The sequence below is a fragment of the Oncorhynchus masou genome, chromosome 16 (genome assembly GCF_036934945.1).
Source record: "Oncorhynchus masou masou isolate Uvic2021 chromosome 16, UVic_Omas_1.1, whole genome shotgun sequence".
Lineage (NCBI taxonomy): Eukaryota > Metazoa > Chordata > Actinopteri > Salmoniformes > Salmonidae > Oncorhynchus > Oncorhynchus masou.
Window position 1 is genome coordinate 33,889,631 of NC_088227.1, and position 19,266 is coordinate 33,908,896.

The 19,266-nt window shown below is 43.1% G+C and overlaps 2 protein-coding genes across 2 annotated transcripts in view; one reads left to right on the plus strand and one right to left on the minus strand.

Moving 5' to 3' along the window:
• Positions 1-1,634: 1,634 nt before the first annotated feature.
• On the plus strand, positions 1,635-3,630 carry LOC135557864 (SAYSvFN domain-containing protein 1-like). The gene is made up of 2 exons (XM_064991551.1): positions 1,635-2,430; positions 2,543-3,630. The coding sequence occupies exons 1-2, from the start codon at positions 2,290-2,292 to the stop codon at positions 2,855-2,857; spliced, it is 456 nt and encodes a 151-aa protein (XP_064847623.1). The 5' UTR covers positions 1,635-2,289; the 3' UTR covers positions 2,858-3,630.
• A 4-nt stretch (positions 3,631-3,634) lies between these two features.
• The window catches only part of LOC135557312 (dynein axonemal heavy chain 8-like), a 58,886-nt gene continuing 43,254 nt past the window's right edge, over positions 3,635-19,266 (minus strand). The window contains exons 61-91 of the mRNA XM_064990495.1: positions 17,952-18,105; positions 15,079-15,243; positions 14,649-14,875; positions 14,346-14,464; positions 14,104-14,207; positions 13,795-13,971; positions 13,403-13,570; positions 12,162-12,377; positions 11,642-11,779; positions 11,394-11,521; positions 11,030-11,201; positions 10,634-10,789; positions 10,253-10,408; positions 9,900-10,082; positions 9,653-9,758; positions 9,223-9,475; positions 7,707-7,897; positions 7,472-7,593; positions 7,245-7,363; positions 6,888-7,090; positions 6,728-6,801; positions 6,475-6,627; positions 6,141-6,296; positions 5,923-6,039; positions 5,738-5,839; positions 5,461-5,621; positions 5,194-5,350; positions 4,773-4,925; positions 4,404-4,593; positions 4,094-4,215; positions 3,635-3,996 (exon numbers count right to left, since the gene is read on the minus strand). Of these exons, the coding sequence (XP_064846567.1) occupies positions 3,709-3,996; positions 4,094-4,215; positions 4,404-4,593; positions 4,773-4,925; positions 5,194-5,350; positions 5,461-5,621; positions 5,738-5,839; positions 5,923-6,039; positions 6,141-6,296; positions 6,475-6,627; positions 6,728-6,801; positions 6,888-7,090; positions 7,245-7,363; positions 7,472-7,593; positions 7,707-7,897; positions 9,223-9,475; positions 9,653-9,758; positions 9,900-10,082; positions 10,253-10,408; positions 10,634-10,789; positions 11,030-11,201; positions 11,394-11,521; positions 11,642-11,779; positions 12,162-12,377; positions 13,403-13,570; positions 13,795-13,971; positions 14,104-14,207; positions 14,346-14,464; positions 14,649-14,875; positions 15,079-15,243; positions 17,952-18,105 (4,930 nt within the window). The 3' untranslated portion in view covers positions 3,635-3,708. The remainder of the gene's footprint in view (positions 3,997-4,093; positions 4,216-4,403; positions 4,594-4,772; positions 4,926-5,193; positions 5,351-5,460; positions 5,622-5,737; positions 5,840-5,922; positions 6,040-6,140; positions 6,297-6,474; positions 6,628-6,727; positions 6,802-6,887; positions 7,091-7,244; positions 7,364-7,471; positions 7,594-7,706; positions 7,898-9,222; positions 9,476-9,652; positions 9,759-9,899; positions 10,083-10,252; positions 10,409-10,633; positions 10,790-11,029; positions 11,202-11,393; positions 11,522-11,641; positions 11,780-12,161; positions 12,378-13,402; positions 13,571-13,794; positions 13,972-14,103; positions 14,208-14,345; positions 14,465-14,648; positions 14,876-15,078; positions 15,244-17,951; positions 18,106-19,266) is intronic.

A 19,266-nucleotide genomic window follows, 5' to 3' on the forward strand; every position in this document is an offset into this window, starting at 1 on the left:
TGCTGGTGAGTTACCTCCGCTCTGATATCCAAAAGTTATTTCCGGCTGTATGTAATAACACAAACATTTTCTGGGCTAATAATGTAAGAAATAACACAAAATAACAAAATACTGCAAAGTTGCTTATGAGCTAGAAGCAGAGCTGCTATATCTGTCGGCGCCATCTGTCTTGGCTGTGTGCTTAGGGTCGTTGTCCTTTTAGACTGGGGCAAAGGTTTACCTTCCGGGGTCCGGAGCATTCTGTAGCAGGTTTTCATCATGATTACTCTGTACTTTGAACCGTTCATCTTTCCCTTGATCCTGACTAGTCTCCCACACCCACCTGCCGCTGAAAAACATCCCCACAGCATGATGCTGCCACCACCGTGCTCCAACGTAGGGATGGTGCCAGATTTCCTCAAGACATGGCGCTTGGCATTCAGGCCAAAAAGGTCAATCTTGGTTTCATCAGACCAGAGAATCTTGTTTCTCATGGTCTGAGAGTCCTTTAGAAGCCTTTTGGCTAACTCCAAGCAGGCTGTCATGTGCCTTTTACTGAAGAGTGGCTATCGTCTGGCCACTCTACCAAAAAGGCCTGATTGGTGGAGTGCTGCAGAGATGGTTGTCCCATCTCCACAGAGGAACTCTAGAGCTCTGTCAGAGTGACCATCGGGTTCTTGGTCACCTCCCTGACCAAGGCCCTTCTCCCCCGATTGCTCAGTTTGGCAGTGCTGCCAGCTCAAGGGAGAGTCATGGTGGTTCCAAACTTCTTCCATTTAAGAATGATGGAGGCCACTATGTTCTTGGGACCTTCAATGCTGCAGACATTTTTTGATACGCTTCCCCAGATCTGTGCCTCAACACAATCCTGTTTTGGCATTCTACAGACAATTCTTTGACCTTATGGCTTCGTTTTTCCTCTGACATGCACTGTCAAATGTGGGACCTTTATATAGACAGGTGTGTGCCTTTCCAAATCATGTCCAATCAACTGAATTCACCACAGGTGGACTCAAGGATGATCAAAGGAAACAGGATGCACCTGAGCTCAATTTTGAGTCACATAGCAAAGGGTCTGAATACTTATGTTACGCACGCACGTTTCAGGGGTCATCACTTGTTACCACAATCATAAATCTTGCCTATTTCTAAAATTTATCTTCTTAAAATCTGATTTGAAACCACAACCCTACCCTTAGACACACTGCTAACCTTATGCCTATCCCTAACCTTAAATGACAACAACTAAAAACATTGTTATACATTTTTACTATATTGCCAATATTTAACGCACGGCAATATACCTTTTGGGGATGTAGTCCGCCATAAAACCCTACAGAAGAAAAAAAAACAGTTCCAAATAGGGCCTCTTCTTTCCCCCACTTACTGAGGAAAACATGACAGGGGTGGCAGGGTAGACTAGTGGTTAGAGTGTTGGCCTAGTAACCGAAAGGTTGCAAGTTCAAATCCCCAAGCGCCTGAACAGGCAGTTAACCCACTGTTCCTAGGCCGTGATTGAAAATAAGAATTTGTTCTTAACTGACTAAATAAAGGTAAAAAAAATTACACTGATTCTGTTGCAAAATGTTTCAACATAAACTGCTTAATTGTTTTGAGAGATGACTGAACTACAACTTCCGTTTAAGAACCATACGGAACTCAACAGCGTTTAGAGTACACGGTTTCTGTTGCATCGGCGTAATGAATAGCTCTTCATCCCTGGCTGTTGGTTTCCACTAGTTAAAATATCTTAATAGACTATGCCGTAAAAATAAATAACTAAAATTAGCTTTTTGGTCGTCTTAATTTAAGGTTTGTCATAAAGTTAGCAGTGGTTAAAGTTTAACTAGTGACGACCCCGAGTATTCGGCTGAGTCAAGTTTATTTCCCTACGCTTTACGACACAACAGACGTCATTACTTACGCCCGAACCGGAAGTAAACAATCCGGGGTTAGTTATAAATACCTTTGCCGAAGTAAAACAACATATTTTAAGATCTGTTTTCTACGGATTTCTCACGTCACTCTTTGTGACAGTGAAACTTTGAATTCAATCAATGCATTGAAAGCACCTTTTAATAACATTTCCGCTTTTGATTAGATCACGTTTCACACAATCGAGGGGTAATTTGCTAGAACAAAATGACGTCTCAAATCAGTCGAGCTAGCTAGTTCGCCAGCTATCAGTGCTTGATACCCGTCGTGCACACATTGTCAAGCAGTATCTAGTTTCTGCATGAGTATGAATCAGAAGCTGTTAGCATTAGCAAAAGCTTGCAAAGTTCAGAGCCCCGTACAAGGGCTGGTGAGATGCAGCCCATAACATCACCTGGCAGTGGAAGCACTTTGAAGTCCGCCAGTTGGGAGTCAACAGCTGATAAAGACGCACAGGAGTTGACAAAACATCAGATGCCTGCTGTTCCTCAGGCTACAGGGACTTTACAGTGTGGGGTAGGCTAAACACAAAAACACGACAACTGAAGTAGCGTCATGGCATAGATCGTTTATTTCAATTCCACCCCTCAGTGTTGGCTAACTCGTGATTCTCTCTTCACTTTTTTAGGATGACTGTCTGCTGGACTGCATTCTGGGTCGAAGGCTTGGTTCAAGGCAACTTGGTTTTGCAAACCGGACTTTGCTGAAGGTGTTGCTTTGGCTGGTTCTGCTTGGGCTGTTCGCTGAGCTGGCCTTCGGGTTGCCTTTCTTCCTAATCTCCCTCTTCTACTGGCTGTACCAGGGGCTGCGGAGCCCAGCTAAACGTCAACCTGGAGAACTGAGCGCTTACTCAGTATTCAACCCTGACTGTCAGCCTCTCATGGGCACCCTCACAGCAGAGCAGTTGGACTGTGAAATGGGAATACTTCAGCTAACCATGTAAAGGAATAGCTACAGATTGTAACACCAGATAATGTGATTTAAACCCACCAAATTGGTATCCATTATACTGGGAGTTACAGGTTGGTACTGCACTGCATTTTCAACCAACCTTTGATGCTTCCTCCGGCCTCAATTCGTGGAAACGGGAGTCTCGTAAAATGACCTTGTCTAGTTGCAGGGTGTCCGTTTGAATTTCTAAAATACTTTAATTTTTTTGCTCTATGAAGTAATCCAACAATGTGTACGCCGCAATCTTGTCTATTTCAAGTTCTCTCATTGACCAAGACCGGTGTCTGTCATGACATGCAGCACTTTGGGGTGGACAAACCCACCTGTATCAAACAATGAGAGAAGACTTGAAATAGACAAGATGGCAACATACACATAGTTGGATTACTTAATGGAGCAAAAAAAAAAGTATTTTAATAACGGTGCATTTTCTTAATTCAAAGGGACTGGACAAGGACATTGACTTTTCCATGAATCGAGGACAAAGACAGTATCGCCAAGCTAAATTCTGTGTTACACCAAACAGTACCTAACCTGTAACTCCCAGTATAATGGATACTACATTTTTTGGGTTAAATCACATTTTCTGGAGTTACAATATGTAGCTAGTTAAGGAACTTTTTGAAATGTGAGCGAGTTGTGATTTTTCTGTTAATTATCTTATGATGCTTAGATGCCCCTCGACTCTTTCAATGAATAAAACACTAGTATTGGTTGTGATGTAAAACTGCTTGTTAATTCCATTAAAATTATTACATCTCACTAGTTGGAATTTTAAAAACATTTATTTGTGTTACTTGAGGGTTATACAAACACCAAAAAAAAATACTGAGTAGTTGTCCATCATTTGATGTCACAGAGCAAGGCAACACCACGTAAGATCCAGTGATCGGGTGACTGCACCGTGCGTATCACAACCCCTGTGATGTAGGTGAGGTCTGTGCGCCGAGGCTTCTTGTAGACGGGGCAGATGTAGAACTTGGGGTCCTTGGGGGCGGTGGAGTTGATGGCAAACATGTGAATCACAGGCAGGGGACAGAACAACACCTTGGGAGTGGCTTCGATGAGACGGCAGTTCCTTCTGTCCCAGCCGGCCCCGTCCAGGTACAAACCATAGACGTAGACCCCCTCCTGAGACAGAGAATGATGGATGGCATTGAGGTAAAAAGGGAAAGCTGTATCTTGTACATGTGGTGTCAATGATAGTGTTTTGCATGAGGCTACTTACAGCAGGAGAGGCAGTGATCTCCTCCTTGCTTTGCTTCAGCACATCATTATGCAGGGTGACTGTGTCCAGAGCCCAGCCCTTGTGAGCCCTGGTTACCTCCTGCCTCATGGCGGTCAGGAAACCTATAGCCATACAGAGGGCGCGATTATAATGACATATCTAACAATTGTTATCTATCTTCAGTGATGTAATAGGATGAAGACATGACAAGCTAATTTATGCCAAACTGTATTTTGAATATTACAAGTAAATTGAACTTACTCTGCAAGTTTGATCAGTTAGCCTAATTCACGTTTTGAACGAGACTCACCCTGAGGGTTGAAGAAGCCAGTCATCCAGAAGGTCTTGGGTCTGCCTTCAAACACCCAGCTGTAGAACTGTGTGTTCCTCTCCAGCAGCTCGGTGAACCAGAAACCCAGAGTGGATGACTCCCACGAGATCTTCTTCCACATGTTGGGGATGCGCGCATCAAACATGTTGTCCAGGGCGTCACGCAGGTTCTAGGAGGTAAAACATGAATATGACATTGAATATTCAAGCATCAAAATAACACACAATTTCATACATTGTTATTACAGATTTATAAGCTATAAACCTCTAAATATTAATTTGAAGTATAACACAATTAAAGTGTTAACATGTAATACATTATTGCGGTCATTCTAGCCAGCTCTCTTACTTCGCTCATGATGATGGTACCATCGATGGCGAGTTTGAGGTCGACCAGACTGGTGCGCACCACTCCGATGATCCGCTGCATGCGATCCACCTCTTGGCGTAGGAAGATGTTCATGGAGTTCAAGGCACCCATCTTCACCAGCCTGCCTTTCACCTACAGTACACATCACAATAGAATTTGTTGTGTGAGCATACAGTGTATTCGCTCTTTACAGCCAAGGGCTGGTTTCCCAAAAGCATCTTAAGGCTAAGTCCATCATTAAAACCATATGGGATGTTCAGTAAGTGGAAAACATTTTTAAAAAGGGAGTTATTACCAGAATTTGTACAATGAGACAATGAGAACAGAGATCTGTATTATTTGTTGCAAAACATTTTGCTACATTGTGTTCCTGTCCTTCATAAACAGAGTGAGCACTGACTTCATGGGGTACGTAGTTGGGGGGCAACTTCTCCAGCATGTCCTCTGCCAATCTGTAGACAATGGACTCTCTGGTCTCCCCTGCTCCTCCACCACTTTCCTTGGGCTGGATGTTGGTGATGGTGTCCAGCACCTCAGCAGACGTGTTGGTCTGATATCTGAACAAGAATAGGTATTTAATATTAATGTATTCATATTGAGTATTAAGACTAACACGCAGCATAGACATGATAAGAGAGAAGCGTTGTGATGATCTACGGTGTCTTACGTAATGTCTGCGTTGGGATGCAGACCAAAGACCTGAGGTGTGTCCAGTGCAGGCAGGGTGGCGATGTACTCCATGTACTGCTCCACTGTCTTACACACAGGCACTTTGTATCCTGTGTAGAAGCAGAACGTCGGTTCAAAGATCTTGTCATTGAACCACACCTGTTGGGGAACGCATGATGCTTAGAACACAAAGTCTGTGCTTCCCACACGATTACCCACATGTACAACATATTTATCAGGACAGTTGCGTTAACAGAAAAGGAAAATGACATTACCCGAGAGAAACAGTTGAGCAGCCGCTTGTCGTAGTCATCAGTGACCCTTCCTCCGTACTGCACCTCCCCTAACATGTAACGCACCGTGACCCATGAGACACCCTGGAGAAAAACGTTACATGTAGGTCTGTGAGCACACTATAGTCACTGTAGCTTCAGATAGACCTAGACTATTTTGATAGTACCTTCTTGGGGCTGCATTCATCCAAGTGGTTCTGGACAAACTGCACACTGGCTGTGAAGTCGGCCGAGTTGAACTCATACGGGATGTTCCAACCCAGAGGCCCGAATTTACGACGTTCCTACAACAGAGTAACAGACAAGGTAAAAATCTGTAAATTACATTAAATACAGTATATATCTAGAAATACGAATTTATCAAGACAGTGGGCTGAGTCTGTACCTGCACCACAGTGTGTAGGAAGGCTACGTTGTAAAGCATGGGTTTCCACATGGGTAGGTTGCAGATTTCCAGCTGATCCTGAGAGATTCCGGCAAAAGTACGCTTCAAGCCAGCCCGCACCCCCTGGGGGGGATCATTGGTGAACTTGATAGAGGACTGGAAGAAAGAAAACAATCATGTCAGTAAATATTTATTCTTAGACATAAGGGATGTGATTAGGACAATATAGCAATTCTGGATTTTGGCTAGGGGATAGGTCCGTTTCACATGGAGAATGTAATATTGTTGGGGAGATTACTGATCTTGACTGTGTAGGTGTATACAGGGCCTTTACCTGTAACAAGGTGATGGAGAAGCGGTCGTGGGGCTCGGTGGTGATCCACACTCTGAAGCTGTCGTGCATGGTCTCCACTGTGGTGACGGTCTCCAGCAGCTCATCCATGAATTCCAGGCCCAGATGGCAGTTCTGGAGCAGGACCCAGCCACCCTTGTGTGTACACACACAAACACTTTTAGCTATGCGAAAACATTTGTATATGCTGTACACTACATTTATTTACAAAGAGTTGAATGTCAGAAGCCCTCACCTGTGTCATTGACATCTGTAAGAGCCTTCTTGCATGGATCTCCTGACCTTGGCCCATTGATATCGCTCTGAACTCTGCAACAAATAAACACAATATCACAATGACAGTATTGTCAGTGACTTGTTAGTGATTCATTCAGGGTGATAGGTATGGGGCTAACCTAGCCGGAGTTTCTTTGCCAGAGCGTCGATCTGGTTGGTGGGATCAGAGCCCATAGAGAGGAAGCAGATGAGGGGGGTGCGGGTGTCGCTCTCCTCCCAGGTACTCTCCAGGTTCAGGATGACAGGCTCAGCGAACCTCATTCCCATCGAGTCTCCAACATACTTCCTGGCCTGGGACAGGGTGCGGTCAGGGCACCATGATCTGTGAGGAGAGTACAACCAAACCTGGGTTTGAACCTGAATGCGCTAGCCACAACCTCAAGAAAGATCTGTTTACAACAGGCTTGTAAGAGGCTTACAAAGGCCTTAGTAAAAAAAAAAGTGTAAAATATTGATGTTGAGAAGCAGGAGCTCACCTGATGAGCAGTAGTTTATGGAAGACATCCAAGGAGTCATTGTACCCATCAGGAATCACACCATCCTCAGGGTTGTCCATGTCAAACCACACCTTCCAGCCCTTCTCATTACGAGACACCTATAAGATGAATAGAGAAGTAAAGCCAATGCAGTGTACTCCTCAGACAAAGCTGTGACCATTGCTAATGATTGAATTAATAAAGGGTACTGTAGTGTTCAGCCCCACCTGGTTCATGATCTCAGTGAACTGTGACAGTTTGCTGAGTTCCACCAAGTTGAGCCAGGTCAGATCCAGGATCCAACGGAACGGCTTGGAAGGACACGCCTTCAGGTCTAAAGCAGCACCCCCTATAACACACAGAGAACATTACATATGTACTATTACTAAACCATTACTTTATTCCTACACTGCTACCTATACAGAGATCTGTTCACTAGGATCAGTAGTGAGGATCTGATACCTTTGATGAGGATCTGGAACTCGTTCTGCTTGACGTTGTTCTTCTGCAGGTCGATCTTGAGTGCCAACAGCAGGGTGAAGATGAACTTGTGGTTTTCGTACAGCCCTCGAACTGTGTAGCGGAACACCTCGAAGGACAGGTACTCGATGATGTTAGCAATACGCTTCTGAGTGAGAGGAGACTTGTCTGACCTGTGTGAGGAAAAAACAAACAATAAAAGGTTCAAATCTAGAGGTTGTTCTTTTATACATTTATTTAGGCCTATGCCATTTTTCAGGCTCATCTTTTTCCATTTATGTGGACCAGGGGTCTCTAACAGGTCGATCACAAGCTACCAGTAGCTCGCAGCCCACCTATGAGTAGCTCGGCAAACAATTCTGAAAGTACAAGCAATTTTCACACGTTCCACCACAAACGGCCATAAAAAAAAATTGCACAAATATCAGACAGTAGCTGGAAGCCTGCGGTGTCTATCTAATCAACGCAGCATTGTCATTATCCCACCCCTGGTTAACCACTATTGGTTTAAAAAGCCAAACCTAACGCAATATCTGCCAATTACTTTCAGCAAAACTGTCTGTGTGATGTGCGCGTATGTCTATCCCTCCGTGTGTTGCCAGTTGATGTGAATACCATCTTCTGGGTTGACTGAAATACTTACCCCAAACATTCTCAATTAAATGCTAACTGCAAAGTAGGCTTACCTGGCAGAAGTACAGTAAACATTAAGAACACCTGCTCTTTCCACGACATAGACTGATCATGTGAAAGTTATGATCCCTTATTGATGTCACTTGCTAAATCCAGTTCAATCAGCATAGATGAAGGGGAGGAGACAAGTTGAAGGATTTTTAATTTTTGAGACAATTGAGACATGGATTGTGTATGTGTGTCATTTAGAGGGTGAATGGGCAAGACAAAAGATTTAAGTGCCTTTGAACTGAGTATGGGTAGTAGATGCCAGGTGGACCGGTTTGTGTCAAACCTGCATGAACAAGTGTAATTTTTGAAAGTGAAAAACAAAACAAAATCAAAAACCAGGATTTTTTTAAACTGATAACATAATTTGGGGAAAGAAAAGCAGAGTTGCTTATGAACCCTTATTTTACCAGGTATATTGGGATAAAACATAGTGCACGGCTTTTTCTTGTACACTAAGGTCCTGGGGAAGAGTTACAGGGGAGAGGAGAAGAGAAGAATGTGCCTATTTGAAAGCTAGAAGAAAAAGAGTAGCTTGCGACATGTTTTACTTCTTAAAAGTAGCTCTCTTGCTAGAAAAGGTTGGAGACCCCTGGTATGGACTGATATAATGTGAGTGTACACAAACTTGATCAAAGAAATTATTAAAGGGTAAACAAGTGGGTGAATTTGCTATGTGTTCTGTGTACTGAGGGATTTGATCAGGAGAATTTGGATTTTGGGATAGGTCCAGTTCTATTATATTTGAATGAAGGATAAATATCTGAAAAGCAGGAATTCCTGATTAATCAGGAAAAATCCCATCCCTGGTACTGACTTGGCCATTGAGAGGTCAAAGATCTTGAGGAACTGTGCCAGGGAGGTCTGGTACATGACGTTGACCATGCTCATCTCGGTGATGAGGAAGTAGAGGATGCTGCCACGCGAGGCAGCCGGCCGGTACTCCTCTGAAGCCGTGTTGATCTTCACCTCCGTCTCGGCTGCCACGTGCAGCTTCTCGCTCACCTCGGCCGCCGTCAGCTTGGTTACCGACAGGATGCCAATCATGGACTCGTCATCAACCAGGGAACCTTGACACACACACAGATGCACGCATGCACCCACACATAGACAGAAACACACAGAAAGACACACAAACACAGACAGACACCACACAAACATGCAGATTGAGCAGTCTGAGTATCTGAGACATTACCCAACATCAGATGTAACACTTAATATGATTTGTTTATCCTAGGAGTCAATACCCTTGGTGGAGCTGAGCTTGTACAGCAGGTTATCCTCCAACTCCTTCATCTTCCTCTTGTTGGCCGTCACATCCTCCATTAGCTTGACTCTCTCTGCCTCCAGCTCCTGTTACAGTACCATCAGAGCATCCATGTAACGTACTGCTGACAACACCCAAACCAATGCCTCTGAAGTCCTGAGGGAAACGTTCATATAGGTTTTATAAAGGGGTTATGAATGGTTTATAAAGTGTTAATGTAGGCTTACGTATTTCTCGGTGAGGATGACTCGGCCCAGCAGCTGGTTCTCCAGACCCTTCATGGTGACAGTGAAGTCTATAATGGAGGTCTTGGCACTAACCTCGGGCGTGTACGCCGGGTTAGGCAGCTTGGTTGTGATGTAGAGCTGGAAGCCATCCATCACGTCGGTCTCCTTGTCTCCCACTTTCACCTACAACCAATGAGCATAGGTTTGAATGGGAGCCTAATTTCCCAATTAGCCTGGCATCCAAACTGATTTTGCTACATTTCATGGTGAACACAGTGTTCAGTCTGGTTTAACCAGGCTATTTCACAACACTGCTGTTCAAATCAAACTGATCTGAGAGCTGTGGTATGTACCTTATAGGTGGAGCCGGACTTGATGAAGTTTTTCTCCAGCACGTTGTCCAGGGCGGGGTCCAGATCCTCTCGGACGTCCTCAATGAGCAGCGGTCGTCCCATCGACAGACTGTCCTCCAGGTGGGTACGGAAGTACTTGTGGTTGAGGGACGTGACCTGCAAGAGATATCATGGTCGTGTTCAGTAGGGGAAAACAAAAAGGTGTGTTCCTATTGGATACATTCATGTAGTACTTCCTAGTTTAATTCTGTTTTACAACACTTTCTACCTACCAAACATGGCCAGTCATGAGTTCTTGGGAATACATTGAACCAATAAATGTAGTTTTCACACTGGTGTGTTTGTTTGTAAGAGTGTGAATGTGAGAAGTGAGTGGCTTACCTGAAGATCATTGGCTTTTTCTTTCTTTTTAATCCACGCCTTGCCCTGGGTCTGAGGGTCGATGAGGAGAGGGAACCTCGTGGCCTTGGTCACGATGATGCCGTTCTGCACTGACAAGTCATCTCCAGGCAGTCCCTGTAGGTTCCACTCGCTTATCTGACACACAGAAAAGGGAAGGATGTTTCAGTGTGGTGCTTTGGGACATAACAAAACACATTTCGTACAACTTCTAGTTCAGTGAAATGGATACTAAGAACCACTTTGGAAATAAGTGTTTTCATTAATATTTTAACGTGTTATCCTCTGGGATTCAAATTAAAATTTTGTCGATGACTGTTTTGTTTGCAACTCAAAAGTAAAATTAAATTCACTACTGCGTTCATGATATTTTCTTACAGTAGGTGGGTCCACCAGCATAGAGATAATATTGAGGTTATCAGTGAAAGGGATTTTCCTCTTCCGGAGCTCTGCTTCCCAAATGTCCTTTAGGAGCATGTTGCGGAAGTTCTGGTTGAAGGGTCCACAGTACGACAGGAAGCCAGTGAGCTGGAGGACATCCCCTACGAGTCTATCCAAAAGACGACAACAGATAGTCAAGAGTCACATTGAAAAGCATCTGATGGAAAGAACCGAGCATTGATATTGTCTGTAGTTTATTGTATTACATTGCATTAAATCTTGGTACATAGTAACAATGACTTTAGTCAGAACACTGAAAGTAAAGAAACTTGATGCTATCCCTCTCTTATCTGTAACCTGCCTGTTGATCTGTGATTTAAACTGTTTGCTCTGCTCTGTCCAGCGCACTTTCTCTCCACTAAGCCCATCAATGAGTGCTGACGCTGCCACCATTTTATTCCTGCACATCTCTGCATCGTCCAGCAAATCCTGTAAAGCATCACAAAATCAACTATTTGAACTACATCTTATTCTGCTATTCTATCTATATATTTATTTTGCAATATTCCTATTTTAAGAATACATTATTTTTTAAGGATTGGACCTCACCTGTTTCTCTTTCATAGCAGCATCGAACTTGGCCTGTACTTTGTCCAACTCTGCCTGTTTCTCATCCAGCTGAGACTGAGCACTGGCTAGCTCGGAATTGGCTATTGACAGTCTGCCCTCTTGGATAATCAAGTTAGCCTGTCCACACACGTGGAGAAAAACTACTGTTCACAATGCTTATCTAAAGGAAAAGGGGGATACCTAGTCAGTTGTACAACTGAATGCATTCAACTGAAATGGGTCTTCCACATTTAACCCAAGCCCTCTGAATTAGAAAGGTGTGGGGGACTGCCTTAATCGACATCTGTCATCGGTGCCCCGTGAACAGCAGGTTAACTGCCTTGCTCAGGGGCAGAACGACAGATTTTTACCTTGTCAGCTCGGGGATTCAAACCAGCAGGTCCATTTCGGTTACTGGCCCAACACCCCAATATATCGGATCACACACACACACAAACACAAATAGTGCTCCCATGCTACTTCATGGAGGGTAGAATCATTCAGCTTATGTTCCCCGTACCTTGAGTGGCAGAACTTCCTTGTTGATGCCGAAGAAGGTGGCCATGGCGGAGGTCCAGGAGAGCAGGCCTGCCACGTTGCCGCACACTTTCTTGGCACACTCAAACGTGTAGTCCTCCATCTGGAAGTAGGGCTGGAGTAGCTCCACCATCTCCTCGTTGATGCTGTCCTTGGGGAACTGCTGCAGTGATGCCATGAAACCACTGGCGCTCATCAGCTAAAAAGGCAAATTTAAAGAAAATACAGAAGGCCGGCAATTGAAGTAAAACAAAGGACACAGCTCATAAGCCAAAGTACATAGAGCGGGAGGGGGGCTTTGGCCAAAACATTAGCTACAATAAACCAAACTAAGAATTGAGCTACAACAAACCAAACCAAGAATTGAGCTACAACAAACCAAACCAAGAAATGAGCTACAACAAATCAAACCAAGAAATGAGCTACAACAAACCAAACCAGGGCATTAGCTACAACAAACCAAACCAGGGCATTAGCTACAACAAACCAAACCAGGGCATTAGCTACAACAAACCAAACCAGGGCATTAGCTACAACAAACCAAACCAGGGCATTAGCTACAACAAACCAAACCAGGGCATTAGCTACAACAATTCAAACCAGGGCATTAGCTACAACAAAGCAAGACATTAGCTACAACAAAGCAAGACATTAGCTACAACAAAGCAAGACATTAGCTACAACAGACCAAAGCAAGACATTAGCTACAACAGACCAAAGCAAGACATTAGCTACAACAGACCAAAGCAAGACATTAGCTACAACAAACCAAACCCAGACATTAGCTACAACAATTCAAACCTAGACTTCAGCTACAACAAATCAAAGCAAGACAGCTGCAACATACCAAACCAGGGCATTAGCTACAACAAACCAAACCAGGGCATTAGCTACAACAAACCAAACCAAGCCATTAGCTACAACAAACCAAACCAAGCCATTAGCTACAACAAACCAAACCAAGACATTAGCTACAACAAACCAAACAATTAGCTACAACAAATCAATTCAATATACAGAGACGGGACTGGGAATGTAAATGTAACGTCAGTGATTATCTGATTGTTTGATGTGGTGTATAGTGTAAAAAGTATATCCTTCTCCGAGGACAATATATCAAGGCCTCTTCTATTCTATTTTGTTCTACTATTATTACCGGAGTCATACATAGAGAGATGTAGAGATCTATGAATCTGGTAGAGTCTAGAATGGAGGCTTTCTGACCTTGAGTGCCTCTCCCCAGGAGGGCTTGTGACAGGGCCTCTCTGGGTCCATGGTGATGGTGTCCAGCCTCTTCTGGAAGAGCAGCAGACAGCAGTCCATGATCCTCATGATGAGGTGGGGAGGTTTGGCCAGCTTCCTCACCGTGGCTACGTCAGCTGCTTTAATGGTCTAAAGAGAATATATAACAGGGTTGAGATCATTGGGGAATGTAACAGAAAACATTTTGCAAAAGGAAAAAAGTGGCGGTAGTACCCTCCCTATTTCAGTCCTTTTTCTTCTGTTTTGTTACCTACTGAACATGACCCAAAATGACAAGAAACAATTTCAAATGGCCCAAAATATATATTTTTTGGGTTTTTCAAATGGAACTTTTCATGTACAGTAAGACTCACATTCAGAGCGGCCTCTGCCTCCTCTAAAGCCGGTTTAGCTGCTTTCAGCTTGACCTCTGCAAAGGCTTTCTCCTTCTCAATGCCCTCCACAATCTTCAGGGCTCTGTCCTTTACAATTTGGACCTCACCCTTTACGATGGTGGCTGCTTCAGCGCTTACTGTCACCTCTGCCAGCACCTGTACAGACAAGACAAATCAGCAGGCAAACTTTACACGCATGTATTCTGTGAACGGATGTGAAAGGGTGATTTCTACATAGAAATATAATGAAATTCTATTTTTATGGTTTCTATTTTATTTCCCAGTTACCTTGTCTGCTTTGATGGAGGCCAGAGCCAGCTCTTTCTCCTTAACCACCAGGTCTTTGGACAGCTGAGCCACAGACTCGCTAGCCTCCAACAGTTTGGTCAGACCTGCAATACAAAGCATTTACACAACACTGCAATCTGACAAGAAATCCCAACATTTATTTTCTTTACAATATAATAAGCAGTTAGTTCGAAGTTCATTATTATGCCTCAGCTAGTAGCCACTCAATTGGATTTCCATACCAACATTCATGCGCTCAGCCAGTGTGTTGATAAAGTTGTAATTTTCACTGTATACCGTCTTGTATCCATTGATGAAAGACAGGTAGGATTTAGGGGTCACATGAGTTCTTCTTCGGAACCTGGGGTGGAAAAATTAAAACACACACGTTGGTTATTCCGACAGGCTTTGGGTATAAAAAATTGATGCCATTTATTTGACATAACCACACTATCTGACATGTACATTCTTGTCATTTATAAATATAAATGTGGATTTAAGACTAGATTTGCATTTGAGTTCCCAACTTCAGTCAACTACAATACCTGTCAAAGTAGCTCTCGCAGGTGACGGACACTTTGTCATGGTATATGCCCATGGTCTGTACCACCGCGGCTTTGACCTCAGGGGAGCACACCATGTGGAAGTCAGAGAGGAAGTACTGGGACACGGCCACTAGAGCCTCGCTGGGCCAGGGAGTGAACCAGTCCATAGTACAGCCTGAGATCAGACCTGGGAACTTCAGGGAGCGCGAACGGAACTTCTCACCAACCTGTTAGGGGAAATAAAGGGATGGATGGATGAATATGAACAAATGTAATTTCACTCTGCCCTCAATGGCTGATGTCAGCAAACCTCTCTATGGAACTACTCTGGAAAATACTATCAATGGAACACTACATAACAAACTCCTGAATTCTTGAGTGACAATCATGGAGGTGATGTTTTTATGTTTCCGGTATTACTAAATTATACCGGAGAGAAGCAAAGAACCACGTGCAGGTTCTTCCTGGCTCGGGAGATAAAGTAGTCGTACAGGTTGTCGAAGGTGGGCGGGACGCGAGGCAACTCTTTCTTCATTACACCAATGAGGTTCTGAGTGATCTCGTCCAGCTCATCACGAGCAAACAGGTTGGACACCTGCAAACAACAAGCATAATAATTAAGAATGACAAATTGGAAATGTTCTTTTACTAGAGTAGCATTAGAATAATGTTAGATAACATTAGAGTAACTTAATCACAGGGGAAAATAATAAAGGAAAATATGTTTTAAAAATATATGTATATATACAGTACCAGTCAAATGTTTGAACATCTACTCATTCCAAGGGTTTTTTCTTATTTGTACTATTTTCTATATTGTAGAATAATGGTGAAGACATCAACACAATCAAATAACACATATGGAACCATATAGTAAACAAAAAAGTGTTAAACAAATCAAAATATAGCCACCCTTTGCCTTGATGACAGCTTTGAACACTCTTGGCATTCTCTCAACCAGCTTCATGTGGAATGCTTTTCCAACAGTCTTGAAGGAGTTCCCACATATGCTGAGCACTTGTTGGCTGCTTTTCCTTCACTCTGCGGTCCAACTCATCCAAAACCATCTCAATTTGGTTGAGGTCGGGTGATTGTCGAGGCCAAGCCATCTGATGGAAGCACTCCATCACTCTCCTTCTTCGTCAAATAGCCCTTACGCAGCCTGAAGGTGTGTTGGGTCATTGTCCTGTTGAAAAACAAATCATAGTCCCACTAAGTGCAAACCAGATGGGATGGAATATCGCTGCAGAATGTTGTGGTAGCCATGCTTGTTAAGTTTGCCTTGAATTCTAAATAATTCACTGACAGTATCACCAGCAAAGCACCCACACCATCACACCACCTCCTCCATGCTTCATGGTTGGAACTACACATGCGGAGATTATCTGTTCACCTACTCAGCGTCTCACAAAGTCACAGCGGTTGGAAACAAAAGTCTCCAATTTGGACTCATCAGACCAAAGGACAGATTTCCACCGGTTTATATTGCTTGTGTTTCTTGGTATCTTCTTCTTATTGGTGTCCTTTAGTAGTGGTTTATTTGCAGCAATTCGACCATGAAGGCCTGATTCATGCAGTCTCCTCTGAACAGTATTTATGCTGCAGTAGTTTATGTGTCGGGGGGCTAGGGTCAGTTTGTTATATCTGGAGTACTTCTCCTGTCCTATTCGGTGTCCTGTGTGTATTTAAGTATGCTCTCTCTAATTCTCTCTTTCTTTCTCTCTCTCGGAGGACCTGAGCCCTTGGACCATGCCTCAGGACTACCTGACATGATGACTCCTTGCTGTCCCCAGTCCACCTGGCCGTGCTGCTGCTCCAGTTTCAACTGTTCTGCCTTTTATTATTGGACCATGCTGGTCATTTATGAACATTTGAACATCTTGGCCATGTTCTGTTATAATCTCAACCCGGCACAGCCAGAAGAGGACTGGCCACCCCACATAGCCTGGTTCCTCTCTAGGTTTCTTCCTATGTTTTGGCCTTTCTAGGGAGTTTTTCCTAGCCACCGTGCTTCTACACCTGCATTGCTTGCTGTTTGGGGGTTTAGGCTGGGTTTCTGTACAGCACTTTGAGATATCAGCTGATGTACGAAGGGCTATATAAATAAATTTGATTTGAACAGTTGATGTTGAGTTGTGTCAAGTTACTTGAGCTCTGTGAAGCATTTATTTGGGCTGCAATTTCTGAGGCAATTAACTCTAATAAACGTATCCTCTGCAGCGGAGGTAACTCTGGTTCTTCCTTTCCTGTGGCTATCCTCATGAAAGACAGTTTCATCATAGCGCTTGATGTTTTTTGCGACTGCACTTGAAGAAACTTAAAATGTTTTGAAATTTTCCGGATTGACTGACCTTCCATGTCTTTTCTCTCTTTTCTCTCACATTAACAAGGCACACCTGTTAATTGAAAATCAATGCTTGTGCTTCTACACCTGCATTGCTTGCTGTTTGGGATTTTCGGCTGGGTTTCTGTACAGCACTTTGTGACACCAGCTGATGTAAGAAGGGCTTTATAAATAAATGTGATTGATTGATTCCAGGTGACTACCTCATGAAGCTGGTTGAGAGAATGCCAAGAGTGTGCAAAGCTGTCATCAAGGCAAAGGGTGGCTACTTTGAAGAATCTCAAATATAAAATATAGTTTGATTTGTTTAACACTTTTTTGGTTACTACATGATTCTTTCAAAGTTCTTGAAAATTTCCGGATTGACTGACCTTGACGTCTTAAAGTAATGATGGACGGTTGTTTCTCTTTGCTTATTTGAGCTGTTCTTGCCATTATATGGACTTGGTCTTTTAGCAAATAAGGCTATCTTCTGTATACCACCCCTACCTTGTCACAACACAACTGATTGTCCCAAATACATTAAGAAGGAAAGAAATTACACAAATTAACTTTTAACAGGGCACACCGGTTAATTGAAATGTATTTCAGGTGAAAACTGTCATCAAGGCAAAGGGTGGCTACTTTGAAGAATCTCAAATATAAAACATATTTTGATTTGTTTAACACTTTTTTGGTTACTACATGATTCCATATGTGTTATTTCATAGCTTTGACGTCTTCACTATTATTCTGCAATGTAGAAAATATTAAAATAAAGAACAACCCTGGAATGAGTAGGTGTGTCCAAACATTTGACTGGTATTGTATGAATACTGTATATATTTACCCAAAAATATATGGGGGATTGGAAATGATGCAGACAATTACATTGATGGAAGCTACAATCTATCTGTACTATTAAAGCTGATCTACCCCCTAAGAAATTGCAACAAAATTTTTTTTTTTAAATGGATCACCTCCCCAGATGAGAGCACGTTATTGAGGTACTCCAGGAAGGCCTCATCTTTGATCTCGTTGTCTGTGAAGATAAAGGTGATGCCTTTGCCATCTGCCCCGGCTGTTCTGTAAAGGACCTTCAGGTCGTCCATCAGGTTGCTGATGTTGTACGTCCTAGTAGGAAACAGGGGCATTAGGGACCAATTCTTAGCTGGACTCCCATTATCTCCTTAGTATATGGAGCATCAATTAATTACCATTAAACATCCCAAGGAGCACTGTGCAAGCGATAATATTGAAATGGAAGGAGTATCAGACCACTGCAAATCTACCAAGACCTGGCCGTCCCTCTAAACTTTCAGCTCATACAAGGAGAAGACTGATCAGAGATGCAGCCAAGAGGCCCATGATCACTCTGGATGAACTGCAGAGATCTACAGCTGAGGTGGGAGACTCTGTCCATAGGACAACAATCAGTCGTATATTGCACAAATCTGGCCTTTATGGAAGAGTGGCAAGAAGAAAGCCTTTTCTTAAAGATATCCATAAAAAGTGTTGTTTAAAGTTTGCCACAAGCCACCTGGGAGACACACCAAACATGTGGAAGAAGGTGCCCTGGTCAGATGAAACCAAAATTGAACTAAGCCAAATACAGGACCATTCTGGAAGAAAACCTGATGGAGTCTGCAAAAGACCTGAGATTGGGACGGAGATTTGTCTTCCAACAAGACAATGATCCAAAACATTAGGCAAAATCTACAATGGAATGGTTCAAAAATAAACATATGCAGGTGTTAGAATGGCCAAGACAAAGTCCAGACCTGAATCCAATCGAGAATCTGTGGAAAGAACTGAAAACTGCTGTTCACAAATGCTCTCCATCCAACCTCACTGAGCTCGAGCTGTTTTGCAAGGAGGAATGGGAAAAATTTCAGTCTCTCGATGTGCAAAACTGATAGAGACATAGCCCAAGCGACTTACAGCTGTAATCGCAGCAAAAGGTGGCGCTACAAAGTATTAACTTAAGGGGGCTGAATAATTTTGCACGCCCAATTTTTCAGTTTTTGATTTGTTAAAAAAGTTTGAAATATCCAATAAATGTCATTCCACTTCATGATTGTGTCCCACTTGTTGTTGATTCTTCACAAAAAAATACAGTTTTATATCTTTATATTTGAAGCCTGAAATGTGGCAAAAGGTCGCAAAGTTCAAGGGGGCCGAATACTTTCGCAAGGCACTGTATATTTTTTTTTTACTGCTCCTCTTTAATTACTTGTTGCTTTTATCTCTTATTCTTATCCATATTTTTTTAACTGCACTGTCGGTTAGGGGCTC